The sequence below is a fragment of the Bos indicus genome, chromosome 14 (assembly GCF_029378745.1).
Source record: "Bos indicus isolate NIAB-ARS_2022 breed Sahiwal x Tharparkar chromosome 14, NIAB-ARS_B.indTharparkar_mat_pri_1.0, whole genome shotgun sequence".
Classification (NCBI taxonomy): Eukaryota; Metazoa; Chordata; class Mammalia; order Artiodactyla; family Bovidae; genus Bos; species Bos indicus.
Window position 1 is genome coordinate 60,508,939 of NC_091773.1, and position 17,564 is coordinate 60,526,502.

Sequence of the window (17,564 nt, forward strand, 5' to 3'; positions counted from 1 at the left end):
CCTCAGCCTGGGCCTATGCCAGGACTGCTTGGCACTTGCGAGGATGCTTTTGGTCAAAGGTGACTAGCTTAGGAGCTCTGCCCACACTTGGTCACCCTGGGATCTCAGAGTTTCAATCTTGCATCTGGGCTCATCAGTTGGCAAACCTTGATTAAAGAGCATTTTAGGGTCATGAGTGTACAGGTGAGGTTGGAGTCTGGGCGAACAGTCAGAAGGCTATTGGTGGAGTCTGGCTTGAGTGAATAAGGCCTCAAACAAGTAATGGCAAAGAAAAGGAATGGAGGAAAAGGAATTGATTTAAGATATTTTTCCCTGGGGGACATAAAAGTCTCCTGACAACTTGGAGAAAGACTGAAAATTGAATGAAGTAGAAATGACTTCAAAACAACCGCAGCTTTTTTCATTTATGACCCAAGCATTTATTGAGTGCCATCTGGGTGCAAGACATCATACTCAAAGCTGAGTGAGAAAATGTGTTCCCCTTATGAGCTTAGAGCCTAATTGGACAGATTGAAACAAATCTCTTCATATTTACTATAAAGTAAAAGGTAAGGGTGTGTGGCACAGTAGTTAAGGGTCATGAGATTCAGAGCAAAACTGGGTCACTAGATTCAAATCTCAGATACTAGCTACATGACCTTGGATGAGTTACTCACCTCTTCAGGTCTCAGTTTCCTCTCAAACACAATAATGTAGATATGCGAATCATAGTACCAAGCTCTGGGGCTTGTTGGAGGAGGAGATAATACCTTTCACATGATGTGTGGCATAGGTAAAACTTGAAGCACGTTAATAGCTTTATCGGGCTTCCTTGGTAGCACAGATGGTAAAGAATCTGCCTGCAATATAGGAGACCTGGATTCAGTCCCTGGGTTGGGGAGATCCCCTGGAGGAGGGCATGGCAATCCACTCCAGTATTCTTACCTAGAGAATCCTCAGGGACAGAGGAGCCTGGTGGCGACAGTCTATGGAGTCACAAAGAGTTGGACACGACTGAGAAACTTAAGCACAACACAGCAATAGCTTTATCATTATCACATACAAAGTGATAAGAGATTTCTCAACTAGCAAAGAAGTATCAAAGTAAATGACTTTTATGATTCGAAAACCTATGGGAAATTTAAAAAAAGCTTAGAAGAATCAACAACGGTTTCAGAATTCCAGTTTGTTTCATCAATCATAGTTTCCATCCTGTTTACAAATCCTCTTCTGCACACTTAGTTTGTGATTGGCATGTCACTGGGGTGCAGTTGTTCCTGTGGTTTTTACGAAAAAACCCCCTTAGATGTCACATTGCAAAGCAGTATTAAGCAGCGATGGCTGTCTGACCATGTGGGGCAGTGTCTCCAGAGAAGGCTGTCTGGGTAATTTCTTTATGTTAGTTATAACTTGGAATACATTTACAGTTTTTAAGTCTTTCTCTCCCTCTCTCTCTCTTTTTTTTTTTTTTGGTTTTAAATCCAAATTTCTGATTATTTCTATTGGCTGAATTACTAACAGCAGAATCACTACATCAAAGAATATATGAATTTAAGGATTCTCTGCATATGTGGTTACCTCCTCACTGTTCCTGACCAACTCTGAGCACAATCTTTTATTTTCTTTGATTTTTGCTACTTTTTTGGGTAAAAATTCTTACCTTTCAGCTACAAATTGCCTATGTTTGAACACTAAGGAAGTTGAATATTTTTTCATGTTTATTAGCCATTGGGCTTTTTTTTTTCCTTGTAAAGAAATATCTGTTCATGTGCTTTGTATATTTTTCATTTGGTAACATATTATTGTTTGTCTCTTCATTTAAATGGTCTGTCTTATTTTTTGAAAACTCTCCAAGTTTTCTTTTGAGAAATAAAACCTATAGTTACATGAAAGTGCTTTGCATAAACTGTAAAGCCCTATATGCACATTATTATTATTGAAAGATTGGCCTTGTTCATATGTTAGAGTCATACTTACAATAAAGAGGTCCTTGCAAATTCAGAAATAGGCTTGAGTAGTGTGAGCTTTATTCAGGTTGGAATTTTTGTCTGTTTTATTCGCTGCTGTATCCCCAGTGCCTAAAACAGTCCATGGCATGGAGTAGTGATCAGTAAATATATGTTAAATGAATGAGTATGAGATAAACACATAGATGGATAGAGATTTTCTACAATGTTCCACCAAGATGACTTCATTTTCTTTTTCGCCTCAAGCTGGAAGCAAATGGAGTTGTGGATAGCTGGCAGGTCAGGACTGTGAAATAGTATTCTTATCATTCTGGACTTAGGAAACTCATTTCTTAGAACCTAACTTTCTTTTTGGTAACATTGTAAGCCTAATTAGTAATTCTACCTCATTTATTTAAGTGATAAACCAGAGACAAGAAGAGTTTAATGACCCAAGCATGGCTTTCAGCAATATGATAAAAGACTCAAGTTGTTGCTTTGTTTTTATATAAGAGCATTTCTAATTCCTAAATATATGGCAAGCCTCCTAGTCTTCCCATGCCTCACTTGTTGTTTTCTGGCAATAATGAGAATAAACTGTTCACAAGGTCTAAAAGAAAACATGACAGAATGCCTTAGAATTGATTCATTCTTTGGTCGCCTAGTTTGGGGGAAAGGTTTTGCATAGAAATTTATGCTAATGAGTTTAATCTCCTGTATAGACCTAAATTCAACTACACACAGGTGCCTGGGACCATCTTCTTTTCTAAAGTTTCTCTGTTCTGTTTTTATCTCTAATTATCCTACCTCAAATTAGTTTTCCTTTTAAGGTGCTTTAGTGTTTCTGGAAGAACATGGGGTAAAATGTGCATTTTGCTCCAGACTTGTTTCCTGGATGGATCACTTACAGTGGGAGGCAGTACATGGTGGTTAAGTGCTTTGTGTTTGAGGCACACAGACTCTTATTTATGATCTTAGGTGAGTCACTCAGCTTCCCTGAGCCTCAGTTTATTCATTTACAAAATAAGTATTTTAAAAACCCTGCTCCTGTTGGATTGTGAGGATTAAATAAAATAGTGCATGTAAAGATGCTGGCATAGGGTCTGACAAATAAGCAAGCAGTAAATAGAAGCTGCAACGGAATGTTATTTATCATTGTCATGTTCATCATACATGGCTTGACCATGGCCCCTAAGCCACTGAGGTGCCATTAGTGACTGTAAGAAAATCAAGTGAAAATGTCAAAGCAAAAGCCAAGAGAGAGAGATCCCTGTAAGAAAAGATCCCAGAAGTAGCCCATCTAGGATATATCAGTCAGGGTTCAAACAGAGAAATGGAACCACCTGGAAATATAGATACAGATGTATACACACATGCATGTATACATGTGTATGAGCAATAGATATATGCTCACATGTATATATACATACATGGACTTCCCTGGTGGCTCAGTGGTAAAGAAGCCGCCTGCAATGGAGGAGATATGCATGCGATCCCTGGGTTGGGAAGACTCCCTGGAAAGGGATGTGGCAACCCACTTGAGTATTCTTGCCTGGAAAATCTTGTGGACAGAGGAGCCTGGAGTCAGAGTAGCTGATGGAGGCTGATGAAGACAGAGCAGGAGAACCCAGGGGGGCTTCTCACCCCTGGAGATGAGGTGGTAGATCATTTGACCCGCAAACTGGTTGCTGCTTCACTTCCACCCTCTAAAGCCTAGATGCCGTGATAAATGCGGGTGTCTGTTTTAAGATAAAAACACTGAGAGGTTCAGAGATGTTATTCATTAGCTTCAGACACACGGCTGAAAAGGGCAGAGCTGGGATTCAGAGCAGACCTGGTTGGCTTGTGTCTCATCTCTTTGACACTGCAAAGTGACAGCCTCCCTAGAGGGCAGGGAAGGAAGGTGCGCCTGCAGCATAGACGTTAAGACGTGGTCTCTGGACTGAGACCTCCCTGCACTCAGACCTCTCAGGTTTATAATTTGGCTTCTCCACTTACAGATGGTGAAATCTGGGTTGCGTTACTTAACCTTGGTTTGCTTCAATTTCCTCATCGTCAAATGGGCCTGATTATAATCCCCTAGTCAAAGATTATATGTAGAGTCAGGGCATTAATACAGGTGCATTCTCTGCAACAGTGCCCAGGGCTGTAAGCACCCTGTTGGCAGTTGTTACCCCAGTTTGCTCAAGTCAGCGGGTTTCTGCCCGTCTCTCTGCAGTGGCAGAGCGCTTGTCCGGCCGCCGCTGCCTTCGCTGCTTCACTATGGGTGAGCTGCCCTGAGGCGGCTCGGTGGCGGGCTCAAGCGCTGTCAGTTTCTCCCACAGCATTTTGTGCAACTTTTCAGCATCACCACCTTGGATTCTGAGCCTCGCCTGCTCGAGGAGGACAGAGGTGATGCTGCCGTGACCACAATTAGCCCCGGCGCCTGCTCCTTTGACCCGACAGTGCTCCCTTGAAGCAGCTGCCTTTTAGGTCCGGTCAAGTGGAAACTAGACTACTGTATTGCTAATTGGGACTTTGGGGTTGTGCTCATTCCTCCAAAATGCTCTATTTTTGGAGGGTCAATGAAACGCTCTGGTGCACCCGGACGGAAATAGATGATTAGCTGTCACCAGCATTCTTGCCCAGATGGAAAGCAGATACTCACTGTTGAAAGTCCCAAGTGTTCTAGTAACTTTGTCAATGAGTGAAGATTGTGATGCTCTCATCCTTGGGGCAGGGGGTGCTCATGGATGGTGGGGTGTGATGAAGGAGGGTGGAGAGGGAGGGGGTCAGTCTGCCAGTGTTTATTTCCTGCCCTGCCATATGTACTTCCTGTGCAACTCAAGCAAGTTTCTCAACCTCTCTCAGTCTCGGTGTCCTCAACTGTTCAACAGAGATAATAATCTGGGCTGTTGCGAAATGAGATAAGGCAGTGCACATGGAGGAAACTGGAATATAGTTTAATGGACACTGATCACACCTGGAATTTGCTGGATGGTCACAGTTGAGTCCCCTTCTGCCCACAAGTATTTGGTCACCCTTTTTGTCCTCCTTTGCACTTTTAAAATTATTATTTTCTTTACCCCTTTTCTTTCCTCTCTCTCTTTCTCCCCTGTCCTTCCATTTTTTCTTTCTGCATCTCTATCCCTTGTCAAGATTTTAGGTCTTTTTTATTTGTTTGTTTGTTTGTTTCTTTTTGCTACAGGATGCATTTAGAGCTGGAGAAGGAAATGGCAACCCACTCCAGTACTCTTGCCTGGAAAATCCCAAAGACGGAGGAGCCTGGTAGGCTACCGTCCATGGGGTCGTGAAGAGTCCAACACGACTGAGCGACTTCACTTTCACTTTTCACTTTCATGCATTGGAGAAGGAAATGACAACCCACTCCAGTGTTCTTGCCTGGAGATTCCCAGGGACGGAGGAGCCTGGTGGGCTGCCATCTATGGGGTTGCACAGAGTCGGACACGACTGAAGCAACTTAGCATCAGCAGCAGCAGCATTTAAGAGCAGAGGTCAGTGAACTCTCCTTTTGTAAAGGGCCAGAGAAAAAATATTTTAGGTTTTATGGTTGCTACTATTGTTGCTACCTCTGTTGCTACCATTCAACTCTGCCATTGTGATACAAAAGCAGCCACAAGTAATGTATAACTGAGTGAACATGGCTATGTGCTGCTGCTGCCGCTAAGTCGCTTCAGTCGTGTCCGACTCTGTGCGACCCCATAGATGGCAGCCCACCACGCGTCCCCATCCCTGGGATTCTCCAGGCAAGAACACTGGAGTGGGTTGCCATTTCCTTCTCCAATGCAAGAAAGTGAAAGTGAAGTCCCTCAGTTGTGTCCGACTCTTAGCAACTCCATGGACTGCAGCCTACCAGGCTGCTCCATCCATGGGATTTTCCAGGCTAGAGTACTGGAGTGGGGTGCCATCGCCTTCTCCAGGCTATGTGCTAGTAAACGTTATTTACAAACACAGGTTGTGGGCCTGATCTGACCTGCAACCTCTGATAGTTTTCCAAGCCCTGATTTAGGCTTTTGGGAGATTACAAACTCTTCTTAAACATCCAAGGTCAGCGCCTTCTCTGGACACCTGGGACTCTGGTTCACACCATGACACCGGGGAAGCCTCTGGTATCTGAGTGGCTCTTGTGGGGTATTATACCACAGCACAGCCTTTAGATAGAATCAAAAAAGTGATGGGGAAATGTTACTTTGTTATTCACAATTCATGTCTAAAAAATTTTAAGAAAATTCCCTTTAGATACTTGGATCATCAGTGACTCCATCCATTCAAAGCTGATTGATGGTGTTTGAGCAGTCAGCATGAGGGAAGACTTGCTAGCCATGGCAGAAATACATAAGCATAGCACTTTGCATAGTTAACGACCAATAGTCTCAGGCTACTTCTGAAAGAATGTGTAGAACCTGCATTGCCATTAAATCAAGCTGCTTTTCATCATTACGTGGAAGCCTTTTTACTTCACAGACTGAAGTTCAAGGTCTAGCTTTGCCACATGCTAGCTGTGTCCTGGAGAATTTAACCTCTTTTGACCTCAGTTTTCTCATCCGTAAAATGGGCGTAATGATAACACATCAATATCATAGACTTACTGCAAGGATTAAATGAGATAATGCTTTCAATGCCTATGACAGAGTAAATCCTAAGTATTTTGGTAATGGTTATTATAGCAGATGACAGTTTTGGAGTTTCTGAGGGCCCCTATTTGAAGGGACTTGGAAATGGAATCATGCGACATTCTATTTGCCTCAGGAATGCTGGAGGCCAGGGGTCCATTCTTAGGTTTGTGGAGTTGGAAATTCCCTCTGGCTTCTTTACACAGTTCACTGGCAGCCACGTCCATGGATCTCTTTCCTGGCTGTAGACTTTGCTCTTCTTCACTAACACATCTCACTCCTGGTTGTCAAGAAGTTATCTTCCAGTGTCATACCACATTCCATCTGCCAGCATTTCTGCTTACTACCTCTTTTTATTCGCTTCAGCAGGGATGGAGGGAAAATAGGTCATCTTTTTCCTTCCAAAAAAAAAGTTGTGAAGTCCCTCTGACATTTCTGTTATCCAGCGTTCTCTTTTTCCATCCCTTTATTAAGAACCCTACTGTCTTCCCTTTATATTCCAGTAAACCTTTTTTTATTCCTAAAATATGTTATTAGAGCTGAATAATTATGTTAATCTTAAGGACCTGGCCTATTCTGATTTTCAGGAAGGATATTATGTGAATTTAACCTAGAGTATTGCTGTGTGGAAAACCTACACAGCTTCCCCAATGACTCAGCTATAAAGAATCCACCCATAATGCAGGAGATGCAGGTTTGATCCCTGGGTGGGGACAATCCCCTGGAGGAGAGCGTGACAACCTACTCTGGTACTCTTGCTTAGAGAATCCCATGGACTGAGGAGCCTGGAAGGCTATAGTCCATAGGGTCACAAACAGTCGGACATGGCTATAGTGACTGAGAGAGCATGAATTGCTGTGTAGAAAAACCACGTCTTTTTCTGCCCAAGTTGCCCCCATAGTTAGGGTATCAGTGTCATCTTGCCAGGAGCAAGGCAGCTTCCCAGGAAGGGTAACAATGTAATTACAAGGCCAAGTCCACCCCTTCACCCCAGAAAGTTATTTCTGACTCAAAACCAATATGTTGAGCCCACAGACAAGCCTTCTGAAAGCTAACAATCAAACCTCAGCAATAAGCACTTACCTGTTTACCATTCATGGGACATGCATCCTAGAATCATGCTAAACTTTTGCTGATTCACATTCAGCTCCTGTTCCTTTGAGACACTAAATTATTTTTAGTTCCTCACTTTCTGAAAACTACTATATAAAACATGAAATATTTATGTTAAGTAGTAATGTCAAAATTAGCTAATAACTTATTTTCAGATAAACAAATATGTATGCAAAGTGCCTTCTGTTTGCTCAGTGCTGTGTGAGGCACAGGGGGTGAAAGATACAGTACCTCCTTCCAAGGTCAACTTGTTGTTGTATTTATTAGTCACTCAGTTGTGTCCGACTCTTTGCGACACCATGGACTGTAGCCCGCCAGGCTCCTCTGTCCATGGGATTCTCCAGGCAAGAATACTGGAGTGGGTTGCCATTTCCTTCTCCAGGGGATCTTCGCAGCCCAGTGATCAAACCCAGATCTCTCCCGAATTGTAGGCAGACTCTTTACCATTTGAGCCACCAGGGAAGCCCAAGGTCAACTTTATAGAGTCTAAATCCAGTGTATCTAACTGCAGTCTTTACCATATCCATGACCTGTAGAATATAACTCCAAGGACAAAATAGCTGGCTTACCTGATCAGTTTATTTCTGTAAGTCAATGTTTGGGCAGCATTTTTATGATTCTGCATTGAATGTTTTGTCATCCATGGAGCACCAATAGAGTTCCAAGTGATTGTCCAATTTAGATTTAATAACGTGGCTGAAGCAATTCCCATTTTCTCTTCTGTGGGAGGCGGTGCAGAAGTCTGCAGAGAGGATGGAAGATTGATGGGTGCAGTGAGCAGCAACTTTGCTTAATAATGAGAATGCACTTGAAGCAGCACCATTTAGCATTTCCAGAGAAGTGACTGCTTTGCTCCCCATTTATATAACTTGTCACATCCAAGAAATTGACAGAGAAGTAGTTTGAAATGGACAGTTGGAACACACATTAAAAAAAAAAAAATCTTCCACTGTGATCAGCTGGAGAATGACCAATCTCAGTTTAAGGAATAGCATCCTAAACCTCTCATGGCTAAACAGAAAACAGACTTAAGAAACACCAGAAAGTATGGGACAAGCTGCTTCCCATTTGTTCCTGGTGGAGGAAGAATGTTTTCACTGATTGCATGCTTTGCAAGTAACTTCTCATAGAGCTTTCAAGGGGCTACATTGTCTAGTGGTTAAGAGTCCAACTTCTTATCTCATGTTAGCTACATGAACTTACAAGCTGTGTAACAGAGCATGAGTTACTCACGTTTTTGTGTCATCATCCTTGTCTATTGCACGGGAGAAAAAATAGTATCTACCTCATATTGTTGTTCAGTCAGTCAGTTTAGTCGCTCAGTCGTGTCCGACTCTTTGCGACCCCATAGACTGCAGCATGCCAGGCTTCCCTGTCCTTCACCAACTCCCAGAGCTTACTCAAACTCATGTCCATTGCATCGGTGATGCCATCCAACCATCTCATCCTTTGTCGTCCACTTCTCCTCCCACCTTCAGTCTTTCCCAGCATCAGGGTCTTTTCAAATGAGTCAGCTCTTTGCATGAGGTGGCCAAAGTATTGGAGTTTCAGCTTCAGCATCAGTCCTTCCAATGAATATTCAGAACTGATTTCCTTTAGGATGGACTCCTTGCAGTCCAAAGGACTCTCAAGAGTCTTCTCCAACACCACAGTTCACAAGCATCAATTCTTCGGCACTCAGCCTTCTTATAGTCCAACTCGCACATCCATACATGACTACTGGAAAAACCATAGCTTTGACGAGATAGATGGACCTTTGTTGGCAAAGTAATGTCTCTGCCTTTTAATATGCTGTCTAGGTTGGTCATAACTTTTCTTCCAAGGAGCAAGCATCGTTTAATTTCATGGCTACAGTCACCATCTGCAGTGATTTTGGAGCCCCCAAAAATAAAGTCTGCCACCGTTTCCACTGTTTCCCCATTTATTTGCCATGAAGTGATGGGGACAAGATGCCATAATCTTACTTTTCTGAATGTTGAGTTTTAAGCCAACTTTTTCACTCTCCTCTTTCACTTTCATCAAGAGGCTGTTTGGTTCTTCTTGGGAAGCTTTAAATGGTTAATATCCCTTCATGTTCAATATAGAAGGTACCAGAACACAGTGTAGACAGATGAGGTGTATATATATATATTTTTTAAATTAATTTTTATTGGAGTATAGTTGATTACAATGTTGTGTTAGTTTCTACTGTACAGCAAAATGAATCAGCCGTACATGTACGAATATCATCTCCCTTTTGGACTTCCTTCCCATTCAGGTCACCACAGTACATTGAGTAGAGTTCCCTACACTATCCAGTACGTTCTCATTCATTATCTATATTGTACATAGTGTCAATAGTATATAAGTGTCAATAGTATATAGGTGTCAATCCCAAACTCCCAATTCTTCCCACCCCCTCCCTTTTTTTGAGATAAGATATATTTTTGAAGAAGCCACTAATAGACCTGAGACAATTCTTTTAACTTACTTTTGGTTCTCATGGTAAGAATCTATTCATGCCATGGACGAAGTAGCTGAGTTGGAGAAACGATAAGAAAACACCTACACAAGTGACTTCTCTGGGGTCAGGAAGACCCGCAGTTATTCTCAGGAATTCTCGTCCTCTCTCCAGTGTCCTCTCTGAAAGCACACGGACAGTGTTGCCATCTCCCGCAGGCTTTGCTTCAGTGATTTTCTCATCTGTAGGAGCACGCAGCTCTCTGATAGGAAGCTATTTGCAAAGGGACAGAATGTTTTTCTGTGGCTGTGATGTCAGTGGTATCAAAGTTATTGACTCAGTTGAAAAACAGCTTAATGTTATCTTCAGGGCTTCTGCTTTCCTGTCAGCTCAAGCCTTGGAGATGTGTATAATTGGGACTCGCTAAGACAACCTTGACACCCCTCTGCAGAGAGATGTGCCTGTTTGATACAGGCTCAAAGCTCGTTTGACAGAGAGCAGCTTTTCCCTTGGGGCAGGGTGACCACAGAGAATCTGCTAATGAAGAGTCAGTGGTCCAGGAACCCAGCCTCACTTCCCAGATGGGAAGACTTTAATCATTCTTATCTTTCCTGTCACCACCGGGACAGACCAAGAGCCTAGCCATCCAATCGATAATCAAAAAGAAGGTATTTCTTATAATTATTCCTCTCCTGAGCTGGCTTGCATATCATTAAGTTGAAAAAATGTTTGATGATGAATTTCACAGCTCTTTGGTTTGACTTACGAATGGAATCAGAGCACCACCCCACATTCACATCTATTCTGTGGACAGATGTGGTGGAAAGTAGCTTCTGATTTCTTTTTGAGTAATAGACCTTTTGAACTGTTCCTCAGACATCTTGGGCTTTTCATTACAGGAATTACTCTCCAAAGGCCAAAGTCTTTATCAGTCAGGGTCTTTGGCTGCAAACCAGAGCAAGTAACTTACACTCAGGTGAGTAAAAATGGTCTATGAGAAGGTCATGGGGAGCTCATAAATCAAAGGAATAGTCTATGGGCCAGGCTTTGAAAGAGCAGAGCCCAGAACAACCATGGACAGAAGAAGTTGATCTGTGTTCAGTGATGTACCCTCCAATCACTTTTATTTATTGGTTTATTTTGTCATCCTGCCAAAGATTCAAAGTCTTGGGAAACATTGAGTTTTCCCGTCTCTTAGCCAGGGAAGAACAGGGCACCATGTGTAGCCATCTTGCCAGATTAACTCCAGTGGGAGAGAGACATTTCTTTTTTTCTTTTTTCTTTGGCCACAGCATGCAGAATCTTAGTTCTCTGACCAGGGATTGAACCCACCACCCCTGCAGTGGACACACTCGGATTCCTAACCACTGAACCACCAGGGAATTCCTGAGAGGGTTTTCTTAAAGAAAAATCGGGGGTGGCTGAAACCACCGGAAGGGAGAGTGAATGTCAAGGGTTGAGACTACAGTGCTTGCTACACTGCATCTCTCGGAATAGGACCACGTGTGGCTGAAATACGCTGCAAAGCTCCCATTTGTCACCTGCTCCAGTTGGTCTCCCAGTGTTGCTGAACCTTAGGATGATGACATGTTCGTCCAATGACTGAATCCCTTTTAGTCAGAGCCCGGGCATGTTGTCCTTGCTTTCTTCTAAGATGGCTAAAAGAAAAAAGTGTATCAGGCAGGGTTCTTCAGCTGCAAGCAAAAGAACTCTAAGCTAGGTGGTTAAACAAAAGAGGAACGTGTTAAAAAAACTGGTGGCTCAGAGAATCTCCACGAGGGCCAGAAGACCAGGCTGAGAGGATGCGTAACTGGGACCCATGCCCCAGGTCTCCCACAGGATAGTGGAGAGCCCCAGGGCTGTCCCTGGGCTCAGTTACCATGGATGGTTTGACTGAAGCAGGGCTTGAACCCTAGTGCTAAACCTCTGTTACAGCTGGCCTGAAAAACAGGATTGATCCATCTCTACCTTCACCAACATGGATTCTGTGGCACCTGCTTCCTGAGCCAACAGCTTGCCATGCAAAGACTGGTGTGGGGGCACCATTTTGGAGGAGGCCAGGTCACGTGACGGGGTCAGCTGCAAAGGCGTCTGAGAAGTGTGTTGTGGCTTCTGCCTTAGAGCAGAAGGCCTCTGCCTTGGAGGAAGCATGTTCAAAGGGACAAGCGTCCTTACAAAAGCAATTGTGTGACTTTGAACTTATGCTTATTTCATCAGTGGACCACATCTTTCACGGTGGTAGTTTAGTTGCTAAGTTGTGTCCGACTCTTGTGACCCCATAAACTGTAGCCCGCCAGGCTCCTCTGTCCTTGGAATTCTCCAGTCAAGAATACTGGAGTGGGTTGTCAAGAATACTGGAGTGGGTTGCCATTTCCTTCTCCAAGGGATCTTTCCAACTCAGGAATTGAACCTGGATCTCCTGCACTGCAGGCAGATTCTTTACCAACTGAGCTATGAGGGAAGCATCTCCCATACTACACTGGTAATAAGTAGATTTTAAATACATTTTGTAATAATTTTATAAACCTTGTGATGATACTGTGTTGTATTTTTTTGTTTAAAACAAATATTGAAAATGTACCACAAGTTTTAAAATCTTCTTAAAATGGGGTTACAGATATACCAGTTTACTCAAAAAGAGGCAGTGATTACAACCTCTCAGAGGTTGCTTCAGTATCAAACTGGGCAAGCTCTTGCTGCTGCTGCTGCTAAGTTGCTTCAGTCGTGTCTGACTCTGTGTGACCCCATAGACGGCAGCCCACCAGGCTCCCCCTTCCCTGGGATTCTCAAGGCAAGAACACTGGAGTGGGTTGGGCAAGCTCTTACACAGCTGTATTTCAGTCTTGTTATCCAGGACATGAGGTGATAATACTTATCTATGGACTTGATCATGTTGACAATGTTGGTATTGCTAAGTATTGTTAGGTATTGATACACAAATGTTTCGTATAACTGGATACAATACAACTAAGAATGATAATTGTAACAATGTTTATTTATTTATTACTAATGAGCTAGTACAGTTCAGAAATGTTAAGTACACAACAGAACTGTAGGACTGGATGTTTACATTCCATTTAAGTCAGCATTCTATTTCCAAAACATACAAAACATAGTAACTGATTTAGATAATGCTAAACCACAGAGGAAAATGCCAAGTTTCACCCTGGGTTATCAGGGTTAGCTTCTAGAGGGACCAGTATTCTTTTTTCTTTCCTTTCCTTTCCTTTTCTTTCCTTTCCTTTTGTTTCTTTTCATTTCATTTCGCTTCTTTTCTTTTTCAGCTTTATTGAGATATAACTGACATGGAACCAGGATTTTTGAGCAGAATCTAGTTAGTGGAAGGTAAAAGAAGTTGGCATGGCAGGGGCAGGGAGAGGGCAGATGTGAGCAGTGAGAAGAGCACCCAGGGAAAGAGAAGATTCAGAAGTGTGAAAGCACAGAAGGAACTGGAGACTCTCAGCTCAGCGGGAAGGAAAAGCTGGGTGAGGAATGACACCCTGTCAGACACCTTCCAATGTGAGAGTGGAAGCACAGAGTTTTGCTGCTGGTGATAATGCCAAGAATTTACATTTTGTGTTAATTGGACCTCATTTACATAATGCCTTATAGCGCATCACTTAGATGTTGCCTAATTGCCCTCTTTCTCTTGCTAACCCCAACACTGAGAAAGTCAAAACCATGATCTTTATTTTGGCTGAGGCAGAGAAATCTGATTTGGTATTTTGCTGCCACAGATCTTTTGCTCTCATATTTACTTGTTTTTTGTGTGTTTGTTTTTCCTAGGCACACAAGCACTTTGTCTTGTATATTTCCTTGGCATTTGTCCACATGATATGTGTTCACCCATGCTTTCTGGGAAGTTAGGAAAACCCAACTTTTTTCCATTTAAATCTTTCCCAGTGTATTCTTAATTCTAGTCTTTCATAGATATGCCATATTCCATTGAGTAATCATTGGAAAATTGTTATGCTTCAGTTTTTCAATAGTTTAGATATTGTAATGGCAATTTTTGTGTATAGAACTTATTTCTTCTGTTAGATTATTTTCCTAACAGCATCTGTAACTCTTAACTTTCTGCTTAGAGAAATAAAGTTTTATAACTTATGGTTTTCTCTTTCTTGCCTCCCAATCTTGTACGTAAACAACCATTTCAGCATGAATTACTATGCATTTTATTTTCTCTCTACAGCAGCCTTACTAATGCATCAGTCTAGACATGCTTATGTAACATACAACAATATAAGCCCCAGAGCTTCTGCCATCAGTGTAACTGTGAAAAGCAGGAACCCAGTACCAGACTATGGCACTATCAGAGAGACTGTGTTGGTCATAAAAAAGTCACTGTAGCCTGAACGTCTAAATCTCCTTTATATTGTTTCCTAGATTTATTTTCTTTAAGTCTGCATCTTTTATCACCAACTCATAACTTATTCATAACTCATTCTATATCTACTAACCCTTTGACTGTTTTATTCATTTCCTTACGTTAATGACATCACTTGCTATTTGATCAGTACTCTTCCCGCCTCCTTAGTGTTTGAAATTATTGTTGTTGTATTTGTACCCACCTGCCAATCATTAGTGATCTTTTAATGTTTCTCTATATGAGGAAGTTGATTGCTAAGGATACTGAAAGCCGTTTTTTGGCAGTATACACTGGCCATATGACCCAGCAACGCCACTCATGGGAATATATAGTAGAGAAGAGCTCACAACAAATATGTACGTGAATCTTTATGACATCTGTATTCATAATCATCAAAAGTTGGAAACAACCAAAATGACCTTCAGAAGGTGAATGGAAAAGCACTCGGTAGTGCATCTGTACAATGGAATGCGTGCATGCTTGTGTGCATGCTAAGTTGCTTCAGTCGTGTCTGACTCTTTGCTACCCTATGGACCATAGTCTGCCAGGCTCCTCTGTCCATGGGATTCTCCAGGCAAGAATACTGGAGTGGGTTGCCATGCTCTCTTCCAGGGAATCTTCCTGACCCAGGGATCAAGCCCACATTTCTTCAGTCTCCTGCATTGGGAGGGGTTTCTTTACCACTAGTGCCACCTGGGAAGCCCATGCAAAGGAATACTACATGGCAATTAAAAAGAAATGAACTCCTGATACACACAACAACTTGGGTGAATCTCAAAACAGTTATGCCAAATGAAAGAAGTCAGATTCAAAAGGTTACCTACTCATTGATTCCATTTATATGACATTCTTGAAAAGAGACAGCTACAGTAACAGGGAATAGATCAGGGTTTTCCAAGAGTTATGGGGGAGGGGAAGTTGTGACTACACAGGAATGGTGTGAGTTATGGGAGGTGATGGGACTGTTTTGTGTCCAAAGTGTTGGGAGGATAAAGCTTCTATCCAGGTGTCAAAATTCACAGAACTACCACTAAAAAAGTAAATTTATTGTAGTTAATTTTAAAAATATAAAAAGGTTGCAGTTTCATCAAAGTAGTCATAGGTATTTTGACAAGTTATATAATCTCTCGAAGTCGCAATTTATTTACTTGTCAAGTGTAGAAAATACTCTCTATCTTGAAGCAGTGCTATAAAGATGAAATAGGATGTCATAAAGTATCCACCTGGCATAAGGAAGCTCCTCTCTTTTCCATGCTGATATTTCTCATTGGGAGCAGATTCTTTTTTGTGGTTATCATCATCTGGGCTTTTTAAACAGTTATTTGGCTTTTGGGGAACAGACTGGAGCTAGTGAGGGTTTCAAGCAGAAATGTGACCTGATGTGATACTCATTAAAAAAAAAAAAAATCATTTGAGCAGCTTTGTGGGGAGGGGTGAGGAGTGCAGAAAGGTAGGAGTTGAAACACGGAGGGAGCTCTCTGGTGGCCTAGTGGTTAGGATTTGGTGGTTTCACTGCAGATGCCCTGGATTCTATCCCTGGTCAGGGAACCATCCCACATGCAGCACAGTACAGACAAAATGCTAAAAAAAAAAAAAAAAATAGAGTGGAAACATGAAGAGGTGTTGAGGTTGTCCAGATGAGAGATGGTTGTGGTGTCACCGAGATGACTCAGTGGGACAACAGAGTGGGAGAAAAGTGGGCAGGTTTGAGATCTTTGGGGGAAGAGGTGGAATCAATAGGCTTGATGATGGTTAAGGATTGAGGAAACATAGTTGGAGGTAGCGTTTATTGAGATGAGAAATTCAAGAGAGGAGCAAATTCAAGTGTGTGGACTGTAGTCATCATAGAAAATCAAGAATTTGTTTGGACGTGTTAAGGAGTGGAAACCCAACAGGTAGTTGGGTACGGGGTTCTGGAACCCAAGACCAGGCCAGTGTGATCCCATTCATTTCCACTGGAAGTGGCTCTGTGAAGTTTCCCAGCTCTGACCCTCCAGATTAGGACTGCAGGGGAGCTGTTAGCTGCTATTCCTTCGACCTAACCTTGGGATTTTTTTTTACAAATCACTTTTGTTTAATCCATTCCTGAGAGCAAGCACTTGTAGAAACTTCAGGTTATGCTTGTATGGTCCAAATCCACTGCTGCCAGATTTTCTTTTTCATTTTCCATTTAATGTGATTTAGGGAAAGGAGACACCCAGCATTTCCAAATATCCAGCCTGGAAGTCATATTGTACATGATTGAGAAGTATTAATAAACTGCTGAGACAGCTGATAAATATGCAAACATGTGACAAAATATGCTAAGGGATTATATGCTAACATATTTTGTTATTTATATTGTGCTCAAATTTCCAGTTTTGCCACAGACAAGGGAAAGAAATTCAAGATATGATTTTCCTTGAAAGCTACCCTTTAACTATTACCTCTGGGAATGGAATGGAATTTGGGGAGAAGTATTGAGGAAGCCTCAACTGTGTCTGCAAAAAGTTAAAATTCTGTAGAGTTGGGTATTGGGTCAGTGTGTTCATCAGACTCATCTATTTGAAATATTTTATAATTAGTATTTTGTTCTTTAAACATATACATAAAAATAACTTAAAATCATAAACATGAGAGACAATGCCCTTCTTCCACCCACTCCACCTCTTTAATCACCATAAAGAGTGATCTACTGGGTTTTTCTCTCAGAAAATGTAATTACTTTGTAATGAAATGTTAATGCTATGTTCTATTCTTAAAGTCACTTGTTCCAGTAATAAAGCTATGGCTTAATAGAGTTGCTAAATTTTCTTCTAAGCCATTCTTTTAATATTTCATACTTGTCAAGTGAGCCAGGCATGATCAGGAGAATCTTTGTTTTTACATCAGGACCATTTCGGCAAAAACTCATCATCAGGCTGTCAACTTCAACATCTTCGAGGGCATGGTTTGCCATGGGGTGCCCGTGGTGACTATTTCAAGAGGCAAAGTGGTATACGAAGCTGGAGTTTTCAGTGTCTCTGCAGGAGATGGGAAGTTTATTCCTCGTAAACCGTTTGCTGAATATATTTACAAACGGATCAAGCAACGGGACCAGGTGAGTTTGGGCCTGCAGGGGCTGG

The 17,564-nt window shown here is 42.0% G+C and overlaps 1 protein-coding gene across 1 annotated transcript in view; it reads left to right on the top strand.

Annotated features, from left to right (window-relative positions):
- Positions 1–17,564, top strand: part of DPYS (dihydropyrimidinase) — a 98,946-nt gene that overhangs the window by 68,476 nt on the left and 12,906 nt on the right. The window contains exon 8 of the mRNA XM_019973950.2: positions 17,332–17,539. Within this exon, the coding sequence (XP_019829509.2) occupies positions 17,332–17,539 (208 nt within the window). The remainder of the gene's footprint in view (positions 1–17,331; positions 17,540–17,564) is intronic.